We start from the raw sequence: 18,933 nt of genomic DNA, 5'->3' as shown, positions 1-18,933 counted from the left end.
CACTTCATTTTGGTTGTAATCTCACCAATGATTTGCCTTGTAGTTAAGGCCTGGACTCAGACCTGAAACACCCTAAGTCTACATCACAAAAAAACCTGAACAAGAAAACTGCACTCCAAGTCCATGATCTCTAGTCTATGTCTAGACCATGTATGTCTAGCTACAGACATAACTGCTTCCTGCTTCACAAGAATAGCTCAAGTAAAAAATCATGTTCATATTTAACACATGTTCTAGTAACAAATGCTAGATTATTTTTTTTAATAACTGATTTACAAAATGTAATTCTAAGGTACTGGCAAAATACTCCAAATTTTGTTTCCATGCTCTTCAATATTGTTTTGATGTCAAGGCAGCTGCCAGCAAGCCACAAGTTTTTAAATATGCAGGAAGCTTCAGCCTTGATAACACTCCAAAGTTGAGCTGAAGAGGTGTTTTGCTCTTTAAGAAAAAAACCAAAACACACCACACAAAAAAAACCCCCAACTTTTGTAAGTGGCCTAAGGGCAATGCAAACAGTAAAAGCGTGTTTCAAAAAGTCAGTATTCATGGAAGCGTTGCTTACAGAGCACAGAATAAAAAAACTTTGCTCCTTTAGCAAAAAAAATACTGTCATGGTTTAATCCCAGTCAGTAACTAAGCCACTCGCTCATCCCCCCCACCACAGTGGGATGGGAGAGAATTGCAAAAAAAAAAGTAAAACTCACGGGTTGAGATAAAAAGTTTAATAGTACAGAAAGAAAATAATAATAGTAATAGTAGTAAGAATGGAATTACTACAATAATAATAATAATGAAAGAATTGGAATATACAAAACAAGTGATGCACAATGCAATTGCTCACCACTCACTGACTGATGCCCAGTTAGTTCGTGAGCAGCAATCAACCTCCCCAGCCAACTCCCCCCAGTTTATATACTAGGCATGACATCACATGGTATGGAATATTCCTTTGGCCAGTTTGGGTCAGCCATGCTGGCTGTGTCCCCTCCCAACTTCTTGTGCCCCTCCAGCCTTCTTGCTGGCTGGGCACAAGAAGCTGAAAAATCTTTGACTTAGTATAAACACTACTTAGCAACAACTGAAAATATCAGTGTGTTAACAACATTATTCTCATACTAAATCCAAAACACAACACCATATCAGCTACTAGAAAGAAAATTAACTCTATCCCAGCCCAAACTGGGACAAATATCAAAGTAGTAAAAGAAAAAATCTCCTAAGCATTAACTTGCATAGCTAATAAGCATGAAGTAAGTACAGCTGAAAATCTTTCAGAAAAAAGATATATAAACTAAATGCAAAATACCTGCTGTGTAATGTACCACAGCAGATCAGTCATACTTTTTTCCACAAATTAAAAAAAATTTCTTACCACTGAATCATCAATTTGAGATATGCTATTGTGACTCATATCCAAAGTTGTTAAAGTTCTCCAAGTTGGGATAACTGCTGTCACTGGACAACTTGAAGTTGCACCCTCTGGCTCCCACTGATCAAACTCAGAGGCCTCAGGCACCAGGATTTCCTATTTAAGACAAGCACACTAAAATATTATGCTTATATCTTCATTGGAAGCTAATAGTTTTGCAAACAGTCCAAACAACCTTATGTAAGTAAGGAAGATTTCTAAGCTTTATAATCACCTAGATTAAAGTTGTAAGTCTTAAAATGTTAGCTGACTGGGTCAGAATTATTTTAGATCTACAGGCAGGGAGTTCCAACACTAGCAGCCAATCCAAATGGGGAATGTGGTAGAACAGAGGGACTGTGAAAATTATGGTACTGGATATCCCTTGCCAAATCAAAGCCCAGAGAAAAGAATAAGACATATGCATTTGGTTCTGGAGGAGTAACAGAAGCATACATTCCAATAAAAGCATCAGAAATGTCCCTATGAAGGGACACACACAAACACTTTCTCCACTCAAAGTTGAGATTCTGAAAGGTTAGCAAACCCTTTCAGTTCCATGGTTTTAAAAGAAGAACCTGCAACAAGCAGTACAGAGAAGTACATGGACTCCAAATGGAATTTCCACAATGGGCACATTATTTTTGCAGGTGCTTTGAACACTCACCAGAAGTAGGAACTCACTCTTACCTTCATTGATGTTGCTGAATATCGAACACTCATTGTGGCCAGAGCGTGTTTTGATGAAGTCAGCCCTTTGATAAGCTTTCCCCCACAATGACTGATCTATTTAAAAAAATAGTTATACTACAAAGTCAGAAATGCTAGAACAGACAAATATGAGAAATGGAAGAGGCAGCTAAAAGCTTCAATAGCAGATTCTCTACCAATTTGGAAAGTAGTTACAGCACTCCCTTAAAATTTCCTGAGATTATCAGGTCAGAAATACCAACATTTGGTAAAGCTAAAGCAAGACATTAGAGACACGACTACAGAAAAGTGAAATTCAAACATTTATTTGAACAAAGCTTCTTCTCCATTGCCTTTCTACCTGCCCCATGTATTCTTCAAGGTAAAACTACCCAGGCAGTTTAACAGGGCACAGTATTTCACTGTTACCAAAAAGAAATATTTCAAGCTATGGCTTTACCTGCAGACACATTTACTTAGGTATTGTAAGTTCTTTACTGTAAGAAAAAAGAAATGCCTAGGAAGTGAGGATAGTAATCCAAACATTTAATACACTAGTGAGCTAACTGCACAGACTAAGTTTCAGATCACAAAGTCTTTTTTCTGTAGCTCAATTTGGAACACCACCAAAGGTCTGCTACAGCCTCTGTCCAGCAACCAGGTCCTTCTCTGTAGACGGTCACACACTGTGCAACCACAACTGGCACATTTGCTGGTGTATCAGGGAAACCACACTAAACTGAGACACAGAACTCCTGCCACCCTTGAAAAAAATATTCTTTCCAGATTAACACTGTTAATTTTTGGAATTATTTACTACTAGATGAAAATGTCAGTCTGGTGCCAGTCAATCCAAAACTTTTCACAAACATACAATTACTAAAGTCTTCAAGACTAAAGCCCTTTTTTTTCCCCACACATGAAGCAAAGCTACACCTGAAACTATCTATGCACACAGGAAAGGGGAAAATTGATACTATTCTGCAATATGATCTCTGCAGTATCTTAGACTCTCCCACTCTTCAGTCCACTGTAGTTTCTTTCCCACAATAAAATGTCAATAAATCACAGACTTCAGAAATCCACTTCCGTTTTTAACCAGGTCAGTCTCATATCAATAAGACAATTGTGTTCATATACTAGAAGAGGTACAGCATCTACCAAAAGTGGACACAGAGTACAGACTGCAAGACAAAATCAGATATTATCTCTCTAGAAAGATCCAAAGTGGTCAGAAAAGTATTTCATAAAATACTCATTGAATAACTTCTACTAGAAACCCTGTCACTCACACTGAAAGTAGACCAATGGAAAAATCTGCAAATTATCAAGCAAGAAGCACTATACCCAAAAGCATACTTCCACAAGCAAATTTAATGTCAGGACATTTTCACAAATATTGGGCACTTTCCAAAAAGTACTTTGTAATAAGAGATCCCATTAAAACCCATTTGTTAGATCTTCACGGCAATGGAAAGCCACCCTGTTTTAGGTCTTGTGTACATGCTGGAAATCACATTCTTCTTGACACACACAGTACAAGCTATTCTAAACATTTAAATTTCACATCCTTATTTCCAAGACTTGTGGGAAAAAACCCCACAAAACCCCAAACATTGTTTCACAAATGAAACAGCCCTTCTAAACATTGCAGTCCCCAATTCTAGCATCAAATCAAAGCATACAATTCTGAGACATGCAGCAGACTGGCATTCACAGAGCCTCTATAAAATTATGAGCAGTATCTCAGTCATACCTCTATTTGATGAAGCGATTTGAAAATTGACAGATCAAAAGGCAAGAGATGCTCCTGAATGTTACTGGTTCCAAAAGGTCCCCCTGTTCCAGTGACCTAGTAATCAACATTTAAGAACAGAGTCAGTGCACATAATCCAACTTGTCCACATTTCAGATAGTCTTACACAGGCAATAGCACAAATACAGCATCTTGGAAAGACAGCCAAAGTCCAACCAGTTTTTCAAGTGTGGAATTATTCATGAAACTTGCCAATTAACTCTTCAGGAAAAGATTGTAGTTGTTCTAGCTAAGTGCACTGAACTTGAACTGCCACCTTGTGCTTGTATTTTGTAGCACATGGGGCATGCAAAAAAAAAAAAAAACCAACCCCAAAAGATACCATAGGCAAGACTGACCAAGGCTTCATTTTCAGCTGACCAAGCCAGAGCAGCATTCACTAAAAACAATTTCCTTGAAACATCTGGATCCTCCAAGACAGAACAGTTGCAATTCCACTACAGGGGATGAAGTTCAAGGCATTGACAAGATGAGTTTGAAGAAAACATTAGACATTGGTACACATCTAATAAAAATGCATCTAGTATCTCCATGTGGTCATTGGATTCTGGCCTCAGAGCATGTCAACAGTGTAAGAGACAGGTGGTTTAATTTATGTTTGTGAATATAATTTTGGGAGAAATATCTAAGGTTTTTTTCTGGTCTCATATGTATCTTATAAGGTCTGAAGGTGCCCACTCACAAGCATTCAGAAGTGCCAGAAATTCTGAAGATGGGTATTTTTCTAAATGATATGCTCTTCTCCAGCCAGAGAATCCTCTGTTCAGAGTATTCTATACACAGAGGATGGCAAAGGCAACTGAAGATCCACAGAAATACAAGCACAGCTGTGGTTTTGCTTTCACAACTTCCTAAGTACTCCAGTGAAGCTTCCCCCAATCCACTACTTTGTTTCCCCTTTGAACACACCACACAGTTAAAAGGAAGCTCTTCTTGTAAGAAAGGGGCTAAAAAGAGTTTGAGCTATAGCAAGCAGTGTTAAAAAAATTACTCAGGAAAAGTCTTTCCAATCCACTTATTTGGTAGGAAAAAAAATTGGCTCCAGACAAAAATGATCTGTTCTGAGGCCATTTTACATTTATTCTGAAATGGTATTTTAGCTAGAAATTCAGGGCCATCTCATCTATGAAACTGAGATTTTTGAAAGTTAAAAAACCCCAAACTAACAAATACGGTCAAAGGTGAGAAAGGGGACAGGATTTATATGCATGTATGCGTATGTATACATATACACTGGCCTACGCACAGTGTCTGCAAAGAATGCAGGGTTGAAGAGAATAGTATTTATCTATCACTCTATTCCTGCTAGCACCCACTAAGATTCTGTGACTGCATCTCTACAGAGAGCGCTGCTGAAGAGACCACATCAGACAATCAACATCTTTGTTAGAGAACTGTATGCTATTGAAGGTTGACAATAAACACCTGCTTAACATTGACTTCCAAATGCTTACACTTGTTTACTATCCTTAAAGTTCTTGTGCATTCAAACTAGACTCCAAAAGTATGCTAAGAATCATGTCAGTCTGGTAGAAACAACATTTCCAGTATTTGTGCAAGTATAGCTCACCTTTAAATACTTGAGTCTACAAGTGAAATCTAGAATATGACCTAGATCTGTTTTGGCATCTCCATTAGCACATGTAGGCTTCCCCTGTAGCAACTGTTGAGTGACAGCATATAACTGCAAGGGTCTGATCGTGAAGACTTCTCCAGCCATTAGTAACTGCTCTCCTGAAAAACAGAGTATGATGGTATCAAACACAATGCTGCAATGGTTACAAAAGAATAAGTGTTACATGGAAGATCTGATGTTAGAGATTAGATGTTTGTCATTTATACTTTAAGCTCATAATTGAGGTACCAAAACAATGTCCTTTTTGCCACTTTAAACTACAACAGCTGAATTAAGAATTTTTTTAACACCAAAATAACATAGGTGTTCAAATGGGCACTCATCATACAAGCCTGAAGCCCCTAACACAACTAATGGCAAATTTCCCTCAACCTTAACAGGACTGGAATCAAGGTTCATTTATATAATGTAAGAGATACTAAACTTTTTCTGAGATATCCCTAAGTTCTATAGCAGTTAGGACTTACTCTATTCAGAAAAAGCAGTGCCTGCCATCTAAAAACCAGGCCTTACATCTTTTGCTACGCTGCCTAAATGCAGAACTGTAGCAAGTATGTTTTCTTGGAAAGTATGAGGAGTTTCACCACACTAATATCAACGCGAACTCCCAGAACAGGAAATGCATTATCTGATAATATTTTTACAATCCCATTTCATTCTAGGAACAGTGGGAAACAGCATCCAAAAGCCTCTCTGAAGGCACCAGAAGAGTTAACATGGACTACAGCAGTCAAAACACACACATATGGAATTAATATCTTTCTCCTCTTCGGGATATCAGTTTGACTTCATAGACAAGAGAGCATCAGCTTTCATGATAAGCAGAGTTCTCAGAAATGCTCTGAGGAGTAAGATTCCCTTTGGCTTCAGTGGGAGCAAGTCCAAGATTCCAGCTGCACATTACTGGAAGGCTACACTAATATACAGCAGTCATACACCAATGATTCTGGTATCAGTGAGACTGCAGGCACTACAAAGTCAGAGAAGATTTCTTCAGGATCTTCCTTAAAATTGTTCCAAAATTTGCTGAGCAGACCCTCTGAAATGGCTTCACCTAAAGTTAATTTTGTGCCAGAACAGTTTGAAATGGCATGCTGAAAAATGCATCACCTATCACCTCAGCCAACTGCAATTATACAGTAGCATCTAGCATGTCCTTCAAAACAAAATTAGCATTGGTTAATCATTTCACATGCCTCCTGCTGTTAATGAACCAGTCAAAGCTGTTGCAGTTACAGTAAGTGCATGTCATTTTCATCTGCCAGCCTCAGAAAAGGCCATCCTTTAATTTACTGACCAGAAGGTCTCATGTTTCCTGAATTCTGGAAGAACAATATTAATTTAGATATGTAAACTGGCCTCTTGCATTTAACACACACTGTATCATGACTCACTGATATAAAACAAATTTCCTTACAGGTTACACTAAAACATACCAAGACAGAAAGCTTAACAAAAGCTTCTGATCACCAGTACCACATCCTATCCTTTAAGGACAGACTAGTAGGCCCTTTCCAAAACCTAAATTCACCAATTTCTGTTTTGTTTCTGTCACAGCTCCTCCCAAAATGCAGCTTGAATCAAAGTGTAAACAGCAAGAAAAAGGTGAATAGAAAGAAGGGGAAGAAAAAAATCTCATAGTCTGACATGGAAAATTCATCTCTCATTGCCTGGAGATTCAAAATCACAGGTATATGAATGCACGTACATAGAGGAAACCATTCCCAGTTAAATTCTTGCAGGTTCTTTACCTTTGTGGAATAGCTCTTCAGCCAATGCAGCAGTGATCCCATTGATCTCCTGCAAAGAATAAACTGTTGTAATCAAGTGTTATTTACATACTTATGGTTCCAATTTTTCAACATGTACCTTTGCTGAAGTCTCCCTTTTTTGCTGTGGCACAGGACTTTTTTTTTTTATAAAGAAATCAACTGTGATCGTGTCTTATGGATTTCGTTGTAACTTGAAAATACTTCATAAAAATGACCTGAAATTATTTAATTTCATATTATTTTAATTTCCAACCTGGAAGATACTGAACTACATTTAAATAATCACATCCTGCATATATTAGAAAAGGGCAACAGCAACTAGAGCAACTATTACTAGCCATCATTAGCCCAACTTGAAAGAAAGCTCTGTTTTGAAGAAACTATTACAAGTATAGTGATCTTCAAATTTTAACATTAAGACTAACCTAATGCATCAATCACTCAACATTTCCTCAAAATATCACTAATGCACAGAAAACTTTAGATTAACAGGTCTACAGGGAAGAAGAGATATATAAAAAGTAATTAGTCTTCTGGACTTCAACTCTATTATGCTTGCTGCAGAGCAATTCAAAAGCCCCTTTTGCCCATGCTACGTCTTTGCCACCCTCCTGGATCTACCTAGGTGCTCAATCTCCATTCCAGACACTGACAGCTCTAGAAGGAAAGAAAAAGGCTGAAAACAATGCAGGGATTTGTTCTTTCTGAATCTGAAGGTGCACAAAGATCAGTACCAGTATTTCCCATACAGGCATACTTCTCTGTATACTCTCTCTCTCAAAACCCAAATGCTCTGTGGAAGTCCAGAAATAGTTCTGAACATTGCCAACAGTTCTCTCTAAGGCCCACAAAAAGAACAAAATAAAACTATTTGAGATGGTGAAGCTTCCCCTAGACACATGCATCTCATTTTAAGGTAGCCGCAAAGGATAAACGTATTATGGATCATCACAAAATGAATATTTAATGAGTTTACTTTGCTGACAAATCCCTCATGATTCATAACAAGGGAATAAATCCACAGGACATCTGCACCGGACAGTTCAGCTCATTTGATGAGGCAAGCATTTTAGAAAAGCACATTCTTAGTATAACTGAAACCCCACTCACTGAGGACAAACAAAGCCTCCACACCAGTTTTGAGAACAACAAGCTAGAAGCTGCATTCCAAAAAAAATTCAACAATTCTGAATCATTTGAATAAGCCAATTACATTCATCTGACACGCACAGACTTAATTGAAAACTATACTCTGTATCTCTTTCATCTTCTGGGACACAGCAGAAATTTCTTCTAAATCTATAATTGAAATGAGATTATGACTTGGACTGTTCAGTGACTAGCAGGCAAAAAAAGCAACTCTATTCCTCTGTCTACAAGAGACCTCTGTCTTAGCTCTAACTACTTATATGCATCAAACCCATAGAAGTCCATTGTTTGCAGGTGTCTCTGAACAGCAGTCTGTGGGTACTCAGTTCTTCTCTTGCAAAAGCTTCTCTTTGTAAGTTAACAAATAAAATCTTCTAAGATGACAAAGTATAAGACAGAGCAACAAAACAAGCATCCCCGTATCACTGCAGACATCCTATTCAATGTCAAAGTAACAACGATGTTCCACATTGCTGTCACATGCAACTGTTTCTCCTTGCTAAGCTGTACCTGGCTTTTCCCTGTGACATGCAAAGGCTTCAAAGTGGGTTTAATGTATTTAATGTAGGTATTTCTACTCCAGTTAGTTCTGTTAACCTGGGAAGTAAAGTTAAATAATCCCTACTGGAAATACTACAAATAAGCATAGACAAAAAATATCGCAGCCTTCCTATATAAACTAATGAAGCAATATTAGGGACTATAATGGCTCAAGCATGCACATGGGCTGTCTGGTAACAAAAATATTTTAAAATAAGATCAAAGTTCTGCAGGAAGGTTATTTTCCAGTAGAATTGCTGTGGTAAATATTTAGCTTTTCTGCTGAATAACTAACTTTTTTTTTGTAAATATTTGAAAGTAGTCTAAAGTTCCAAGCAAAAACAATCGAGTTTATACCTCAAGCCAGACTCCCCTAAAGGAAAGAAATGCAGATTAAGCAACAACTTTGCTTGTAATACACAAGCACAGCATAGAAACAGGGAAGCATTCATATCCAAATAATGCTAGCTCTTTGGAAAAGTAAAAAAGGATAAATATTACAGCAAGAGAAAAAAAAGGTCTAACTGAAAAACAAGAGAGGGACTAGGAAGAATTTCTGCCTGCATAAAAACCTTTGTTGAAGGTACAGCACTGAAACATTAATGAAAGAGACATTTAAGAGACAGAGTAGCCAGAGAACAGAAAAATTATGCAACTTCTGAATGATCAGGAAGCTTGCTCCATCTGAATGGAATTGTCCCTACATTATCACATGCATTTTTAATACATTTAAAAACTCTAATCCATTTTAAAAGGCTTATCCTGACAAACTAGTGCTTCTCACTCAAATCTGCAGGGCAATAGCAACACTATGAAGTAAACCTTCCACTGTTTATCTAAGTCAAACTCTAAAGTCTCACCAGGATAATTATGTCCACATAGAAAAACCTGGTTTAGTTATGTTTTGTTGCTAAAACTTAATTAACACACCTAGTGGACCACTTGTGACTCATTTCTGAAGCCTTTATATGAAACCATGAAGGGCCATCTTGGCACATCCCACCCCAAAGCAATTACTGCTCCTCCTTTCCATTGAGTTCTCCGGTGCATTTTCCTCTATGAAGTTCATTCTCTCCCTCACAACATGATGCCATACTGCAAAAAAGCCTAATTATACACAAGAGATGAACAAACAAATTGCAATCTGAACATGAAAGCGAGCCATTGCTTCTCACTTCAAGCACCCTTTACCCTAACATTGTCTGCTGGCTGGAGATATTTCTCCAGAGGCCACTCCATCAGTGTACTTCTCATGGAGAAGCACCATTTTTCTTCATTTGGGTTACTGGAAAGTATTTCAGTGTGAACCACAGCTCTAACCATTAACCACTAAGTAGGAGTGTGTGTGGATCAATTATGCAATGCTCCTTTGGAGAGCCAGCACTATTGACTTCAGCCTAACAACCAATTCAGCTTCAGATTTATTCACAGCTTCCAACTATCCTGCCAGCATTTATTTTCTCCTCTTAGAGTCCCTATCCATATTACACACCAGCACAGTATCTACTGCAATAAAAAGTGGTGTCAAAAATCTTAAGAATATGCTTTGTTTGTTTTATTATGCAAAATGCTGAAAAAGAGTAGTTTCACCTATTTTGGAGAGAATTGTGTGGAATCTTCACAAGTCAGAGAGCTAGGGAAAGACATTTAGGCCTCCATCTCATATGCTAAAAACATAACTTACATATAAATGGAAGTGTAGGAAGTGTGACAAGACTTTTGGAGTAGTAACAGGGAACTTGACTAGCAGGGTTTGCAGGTAGACCTCTAATTCCTTTTGTCTTTTCTCCACCAGGCTTTTGGAATTTTTTCCAATAATCTTCTTAGGAGGTAACAGATTTTTATCTATCTTCTTTTCTGAAACAAGCTGAAAGACAAAGACCAGAGTTACTACCCAACTCACCATCTGAACATGCACAAAAGATGCAATAGAACACATTAAAAATATGTTGCCTGATTTTGGTAAGATCCAAAAATAAAATTACTTCAGTAAATTTAGCTATTGACCTCAAACTATTAGGTATTTTCAGAAATAACTTTTTATCACAAAATAATGAGAACTTCAACAACAGTGTTTTCTGGAAGAATCATTCACAGTACCACATGGCTGAATGTAACTAAGGTGATAAAACAACAGAATAACCGGTGCTTTTCTGAGAAAGCAGCCCAGTCAACTATAGTGGACTTTCCCTCATTTTCACTTGCTGTTTTTAATCAGCACTGGTTAGTAACTACCCCATGCTACTGTCTAAGGACAGTTTTACCATTCACCTCTCCCAGAAGAGAGTCTTTGCTCCAATGCAGCTTTTTGTTACCAGATCAGCTGATCATAAACATCACTCTTGGCAAAACATTTAATGACTCTAGCCTGAACTCCACTCTTTCTGATACAAGCTTCTAAGGCTGAAGTTGTCCAGGCCAACCTCCCCCAGTTCAAGAGAGAAGTGTAACAGAGGCAAGTAATATCGTTCATACAAAAAGGATTTAGTCTGCAGTTCAGATGGTATCTGGCAGATATTCTTGCTCTTTATTGAGGAAAGAATTTATGTCCCATACAACAGAACTATACAAACTGCACAATGTTTTGTAAGAGACCAAGGCCACAGTTTTAATATCTTTACCTTTTCATGCAGGTCATGGAAATCGCTGTAACGGTGTTTGACTGTCCACTGATGATTGCCAACACTGACCTGAATAATGTATACCTGAAAAGAAGAAATTAAAGTAAGTGCACTGCAAAGCATTTGTCTTAGAGAAGCTGACTGTGAGACGTGCTGTTAATGTAGCACTATAAGGTGATTCTACGTGCTTAAAGTATCATAGTTAACTGAAAGCTAACCCAAACTCTAAGATGAGTTTGCTGATATAGGATGCCTAATGTCATTTGCAAGGCTGCTCCACACACAAAAACATGCAGATGTTTCTTCATGTAAAGAAATGGCTTTTATTTTTGCAGCCCAAAGGTTAATAACCAAAATCTCTAAGCTACTTCTTTTTCTGAAGATTTCTGCTAGCTATGTTGGTATTCATAGCTATCCACAACCCTGAGACAGCAGCATCCCTTCTTCAATCTACTAAGTTCCACAACAGGCAGAGGAACTTGGCAACCATCCTGCTGTCGCTTCACAGTTAAGCAGAAATTTGGAGGCTTAACCCTTCAGAAATCTAGACAAATCCTTTGGTTGGCTGGATGTTAACTCTTTTATTCCTTTTAAGGTAAAGCACACAAGACAGCTTCCCAAGAGTTACAATCATGGCCAAATAATCACGACAATTATCTAAAGCAACCCAACTTTTCTTTACACAAAGCTAAGTGTTTTTAACCATGCATGTACCAAACAATTCAAGATTCTCATTGCAGGTGACTTTGCAGAATGAACAGTACTGGTTCTGCAGGAAACTCACAATCTACCTTTGGATATGCCAGAAGCAAGCCATCCCAAAGAAACTTTAAAGGTACGAAATAAAACAAAGTGGAAAACAAGCAAGGCTCGGTAAAACCAGTTCTACAGCTACTTGAAAATAACAAATTAAATAACTTGTGTTATCCAATGCAACTATACTCCTTGGGGAAAAAAAAAACCCAAAACAATTCGCAATCAAATCTTGAAAGCATTTAATACAGTTGCGAACTTGCTTACTACCACAGATCGCACAGACCTGACTCATAGCTGCTATGAGAATGATGCACATCTAGTTGCTAAACCCACATGAGGAAACAAAAAGCATCAACAGTTTCAATTTGTTATGTAAAAGGACAGTTTTCACTTATTGTTAGTACAGACCAGCACAATACCAAACATTAAATAGAATAGCACTTGCATTTTAAGAGACAAACTGTATCTCATACCAATTATATTTTTGTAAGCATCTGACACTGGCTTGCTGAACAAAAACCAAGTCCTACAGAGAACTGAATCAAGATGTCTGACTAGTGCATACAGCAAGTGACACGTCAGTGTTCGGATGAGTACTGAAAACACAGATGAATGCGTCCACAGAATTACAGTCTCAATTAAGGCATGCATCTGCCTTCCCATCATGTTGTATTGGGAAACAGCAGATCATGATTATTCACTGTGCCAGTGACAAATTAGAACAGGAATAACCTGAGCATTCAAGTGTTCCTCATAACCCTGAGGAAAGCAAGGAGATACTCAAAGAAACCAGAAGATTAAAGTTAGAACTAAAGTAGTACTGCATTTATAAGCCATAGTAAGACCACCAGTTCTTTTTAAAAGCTGACTGTGCTAAATTATAGCAGATCAAGCATTACGGCTAAATGCAACGCAGACTGAGTATACAATGCATAAAACCTCAGATTAGACGTTGAAAACACAGTAAACTTCACAGCTCCCAGCTTATGAGACAAGGAAGGAATGCCCCTTCTCTCTGTATACAATACAGTCAGAGTAAATATGTAATAAAGGTTTCGCATCCTTTTGCTGAAACAGCAAGCACCGACCAATTCTAGAAACATAGCACCGAGCCAAATGGATAGTCTGGTCAGGAAAACACCTGTTAAAATGAGTGTTTACATGCACTGATACAATTCCTCAAATTAAGTCTTTAAAAAGCCATAGCATTGCCCATGTAGAAAGCAGCCAGAGCCAGCAGTACATATTCACCCCTCAAACAGCATCAGTACACAGAATTACAGCAACTGATTTCATATCAATCCACAAGCTGCCATTATCTCAAAGAATAAATATAAATGCAATATGCTTATGTGCTCCGAAGACCTGCTTCAATAAGCAAAAACCCCTAAGTTTCTAAAAAAGTCAGGTATCCAAGTTCAATTAAATTTGAGTGCACTAATATGACAAGGCTGACAGTTTAAGATTCTTCAATAACTGCTTACCTGTCAAACCAAACGCTAGAAGGCATACATGGAGAGAGGAAATTCTCACACACTGCACTGTCTCCCAGACAAATACACCATGTGAAATCTCCGCCCTTATTTATGCCATAAACTGGATCTCTATTGAGCTAAAACGCAAAAGTGTTTACATTCACAGGTTTTCCTCCTCCCTGTGTCTCTACCAAACTCTGCTGTGTAATAAATTTTGTACATCTTTCTATAAATCAGTCATTTTGGCTACTCTTAGTTTGTAAAAGTGTTTTGCATATCTGCAGTGCTGTATATTTTCAGGATTTTCTAACCAGTCACTTACCCACCCATCTGAGTTTACATGGAAAACTCGCATTTCTACAGTATCCCTCATCTAACTTCATACTTCTGTAAAGTGAGGTGCTTGTTGTCTTGACAGTACCGATGACAGGCAGAGCTGACCACAGGAAGCCTGGGACACAGGTGTGACTGCAGCCAGTAGGTCCCAAATTCCAGAGCAGTGATGCAACTGCATCTCCTCCTCTCCACCCATTCAAGTAGTCAGTTTACACCCATTCAAGGAAGCCACAGTATTTTCCTTAAATATCAAGACTAGTATTTATATTCAAAACAGCTGCAAAAGACAGGAAAAGCAGGAAGGCAATTTTAGGCCAAACAAATGCATAGCAGGAAACAAACGAAGCACTGGCAGCCTTGAGGCCTTCCAGCAATCAGCCAGTCTTCAGTCAGCATCTAGCTGGACCAGCACATGCAGGAGAAATACCTAGTAAAAGTGCTCATACATTTCTAACCCAACCAAAGAAACATCAATAAGTGCAGTATTTTTTCCTGCTGGACTTACCCATACCTTGCCTTCCACCCTAAACAACTCCAACAAGAATCACATTTTCAAAAGTGCCTTCAAAATTACACAGAACCATGGACCTCCCTGATATATTTTAGAGGATTTAATCTCACAGCTGTCAAATGGATGTCATTAAAATAAGTCTCCTTCTATTGAGATTATGAGCTCTGAAATACAGAGTACAACGGGAAGCACACACACAAAAAGAAAAACGACTCTTTCAAAAAACAAAGATGTAAATAAGACCACTGCCGTCTTGACTACTACATGTTAATGGATAAAGATGCAGCTTGGTACTGCTGTATTTCCTTTCTCACCTTTACCAGATTTGACTGACTTTTACACTATCCAATTTCTTCACTTCTATGCTGGTAAAGGTCTTTATCACGTCCTTAGGTGCTGCTAATCTAATTTTGAACACTAAACACAAATGCTAATTTTTGTAAAACATTCACCTTGTGAATAATTTTGTAAAATTTCTGTTTTCATTTAAAGATTTATTCCTACATTTCTAATGGCTTGGGTCTATCTCATACAAACTGGCTGCAGGCTTGGAGTCCTGCTAAAAGTTTTAGGAGGTTTACATATAGGTAAGCTTAATGCAATGACTCCTTCTGCAGCAAGAGAATCAAAGTAGGACCAAATACTGGTAAATCTTGCCTTTCAAACACGCTAATTTTAAAGCTCCCAAGAAAAACGGCATTAAAATAGCATGGCATTGCCAGAACCATAATCATTAAAAAAGAAAGCTGGCCTTGAAAAAAAATAAGCTTCCTTGGGATTAGCTGCAGCAGCTTAAAATGTTATCCCCAACTATCAGCTGAATACTACCTGCAGCAAAGTTATACACCTGAACTACAGCTCAATCTAGCAAATTAATGAATGGTACTACCAAAGGCTGGCTGTACCACAATACTAGCTTGCAGGCCAAAGCCCCAAAGTAGCTAACGTTTCACCTCCTGTGTCCATAACCACCAGTGGAATAAGGGAGCAGATAACATTTTGACATTTTCTCAAGTAAATTCACTTGAAATTCTCATTCACTGGTATTGCAAAATACTAATGAAAATTCTCAACACCAACATTAACACTGCTGAGTCTTGGTTCACACCTGAAATCGAAGTTTCCAGTCACCATGACACACATCTCACTATGCCTCTCGGCTGATCAGGAACTGCAAAAACAAACTTACTTGGGGGATGAACCACATCCTAACACACACAGTGGTAATATCTCAACAGCAGCAGCAGTATCATTTCTGTGAACACACATCATGTAACTAACATAAAGAGCTGAAGCAATTTTCAAGAATTTATTTTAAGCTTCTAACAAACTCCTTCACTGAACACTCATTACATTTTTGTCTGTAATTATGGCTACTCACCACCTGACAGTCATTCCTACACAATGATGTTTCAAGGGTTGTCAACTGGAAAGGAGTTAGGCACTTCATGTACTACAGCTGTGTAAATGCTCTGTCCTATTAAAAACTCAGAAATCACTCTCCTGTTGCTCTGTTTTCTCTGGGTACCTTTTCAGAGGCAGTAACCTGAAATATTACTTGTAACTATTACACAACTTTACAAATGCTACCTTTCTAGACCATTGCTCCCCCTTCTCTTTTAGGTTCCTACCTCAGGAAGGAACCTGAATGACATTATGTGCATTTCACACACACAAAAAAAATCATTCGAATCACACTAAAATAAGGTAGGAGCAGAAAACATTTTTAGTTATATAACTAAAGGGTGGTGTGGTTGAGATGTTTTCTGTCTGCAATTATGCTGAGGTTTGTTTTATGATGAGCTTCTTCCTGAAAAACAGACCAATTAACTCAGTAGAATGCAGCCAGTTAAAAAACAAGTTATACTTAATTCCCTCCCCAAACAAAAATGCTGCTGACAATCTTTCCTTTTTTTTTTTTGGTAGGGTAAGAGAAAAACTGTCTACCCCAAATTATCTTATTTCCTCTGAAAATAAGGTTGGCTTTTCAAAGGGGACTTTTTACAGTATTTTCACCTGAAGGAAACGTTTCCTACAATACTTAGTCCAGCTTGAAAAGCTATGTTTACTCAATAACAATTTTTCATAATCATATGCACATATACATGCATGTATCTCTATAAATAGACATGGACAAGAAGAACACGACACTTGCAAACAGCCTCCACAAAAACACCGGCTCTCCCAAAGGGCCAGAGCTGCGAGGAGCTCGGGGGTGGTGGTGGGGGGGGGGGGGCGATTTTCACCAGCCGAGACCCGCAGCCCGGCTCCTGCCCGCCTTCGGGGCCGATTTCCCAGAACACGCGCCCCTCGGCGGAGGCAGAAACCGCTCGGAAACTTCTGCCAAATTATTCTCGCTCTGGCTTTAGCGTGGGTACCAAAGCGGGCCGAGAACTGTTGCTCGGCTTCCTCAGAGCCGGCAGGGAGACGGCGGCACTAAGCAGGAGGCAGCGCGGCACCAAGCCCGCCCTCAGCCCGCTCCCCCGGCACCCCGCAGGCTGCCTGAGGCGGCGGCGAGGCGGGCCCGCTCCCCCCCGCCTCCCCCCGCCGCTGCCACCATCACCCGCCGCCCGGCACGTCCCTCACGGCCTCCCCCCGGCTCGCCTCCCCGGGACCCCCCCGGCCCCGGGCCGACAGCCTCCCTCCGGCCCCGCACCGTGTAGGTCTCCACCAGCTCGGAACCCAGGACTCGGGCCTCCCGCGGGGGCTCCTCGCCGTCCTCGCCCCCCGCCGCCGCTTCCATGACGCCGCAGAGAAGCGCAGGGGACCGGCCGCCGCTGCGCTCACGCCGTCACCGCTCCTCTCCGGCTGCTGCTGCTGCCGCCACCGCCGCCGGCACCCGTCCCCAGCCCGGCCCTCGCTCCCGCCGCCGCCATCTTGGCTTTGCGCCCCCCTCAGGGTGCGGTTCGTCCCGCCCGCCGCCTCTTCACTGGGCAGCCGCCGGCGGCGGAGGAGGAGGCGGGGCCTGCCGCTGGGGGCGGGGCTTGCCGCTGGGAGAGGCGGGTCTACGGCCCATCGAGGCGGGGCTTAGGGGTGGGGGGCGCGCATGCGTGCTGCCTCTCCCAGCGGCAGCCTCGGGCAGCGTAAGGCGCTGCAGGGCTGCGGGGTGCAGCGCTGGCACCGCAGCCTTGTGCAATGCAACGCAGGGCTGTGCAGTGTAGTGCAATGCTCAGCAGGGCTGTGCAATGTAGTGCAGTGCTCTTCAGGGCTGTCCGCTGCTGCGCCGGGCAGCGCAGCCTTGTGCAATGCAGCGCAGGGCTGTGCAGGGTAGTGCAATGCTCTTCAGCGCAGTCTGCTGCTGCGCTGGGCACCGCAGCCTTGTGCAATGCACCGCAGGGCTGTGCAGTGTAGTGCAATGCTCTTCAGGGCTGTCCGCTGCTGCGCCGGGCAGCGCAGCCTTGTGCAATGCAACGCAGGGCTGTGCAGTGTAGTGCAGTGCTCTTCAGGGCTGTCCGCTGCTGCGCTGGGCACCGCAGCCTTGTGCAATGCAGCGCAGGGCTGTGCAATGTAGTGCAATGCTCAGCAGGGCTGTGCGATGTAGTGCAATGCTCAGCAGGGCTGTGCGCTGCTCTGCTGGGCAACACAGCCTTGTGCAGTGCAACGCAGGGCTGTGCAGTGTAGTGCAATGCTCTTCAGGGCTGTCCGCTGCTGCGCTGGGCACCGCAGCCTTGTGCAATGCAGCGCAGGGCTGTGCGATGTAGTGCAATGCTCAGCAGGGCTGCGCGATGTAGTGCAATGCTCAGCAGGGCTGTGCGCTGCTCTGCTGGGCAACGCAGCCTTGTGCAGTGCAACGCAGGGCTGTGCAGCATAGCGCAATGCTCTTCAGGGCTGTCCGCTGCTGTGCTGGGCACCGCAGCCTTGTGCAATGCAGCGCAGGGCTGTGCAATGTAGTGCAATGCTCTTCAGGGCTGTGCGATGTAGTGCAATGCTCAGCAGGGCTGTGCGCTGTAGTGCAATGCTCAGCAGGGCTGTGCGCTGCTCTGCTGGGCAACACAGCCTTGTGCAGTGCAACGCAGGGCTGTGCAGCATAGCGCAATGCTCTTCAGGGCTGTGCGATGCAACACAGTGCTTTGCCCTGCGGTACTGTGCGATGCAGTGCAGTGTCTGTGCCATGCTGTGCTGTACAGCGTGGTGCTGGGAAATACCACGCTGCGCAGTACTAGGCTGTGCGGCGCACTGCAGTGCAGGCAGCTCAGGGAGGTTCAGGCCTGTCCAAGCTG

The 18,933-nt window shown here is 41.2% G+C and overlaps 1 protein-coding gene across 2 annotated transcripts in view; it reads right to left on the bottom strand.

Annotated features, from left to right (window-relative positions):
* NISCH (nischarin) overlaps positions 1-17,624 on the bottom strand; it is a 32,207-nt gene extending 14,583 nt beyond the window's left edge. The window contains exons 1-8 of one of the 2 annotated variants that reach the window (XR_012653882.1): positions 17,370-17,624; positions 11,636-11,719; positions 10,699-10,881; positions 7,305-7,353; positions 5,488-5,651; positions 3,858-3,953; positions 2,102-2,197; positions 1,376-1,528 (exon numbers count right to left, since the gene is read on the bottom strand). Coding sequence is in view for 1 of the 2 variants with exons in the window: in XM_075053517.1 (XP_074909618.1) it covers positions 1,376-1,528; positions 2,102-2,197; positions 3,858-3,953; positions 5,488-5,651; positions 7,305-7,353; positions 10,699-10,881; positions 11,636-11,719; positions 17,370-17,456 (912 nt within the window). In the remaining variant the exon portion in view is untranslated. The remainder of the gene's footprint in view (positions 1-1,375; positions 1,529-2,101; positions 2,198-3,857; positions 3,954-5,487; positions 5,652-7,304; positions 7,354-10,698; positions 10,882-11,635; positions 11,720-17,369) is intronic. The other variant, XM_075053517.1, reaches the window with a different exon arrangement.
* Positions 17,625-18,933: the final 1,309 nt, after the last annotated feature.

This window comes from Buteo buteo, chromosome 21, assembly GCF_964188355.1.
Source record: "Buteo buteo chromosome 21, bButBut1.hap1.1, whole genome shotgun sequence".
NCBI classification, from domain to species: Eukaryota; Metazoa; Chordata; class Aves; order Accipitriformes; family Accipitridae; genus Buteo; species Buteo buteo.
This window is presented reverse-complemented; position numbering and strand designations above follow the sequence as displayed.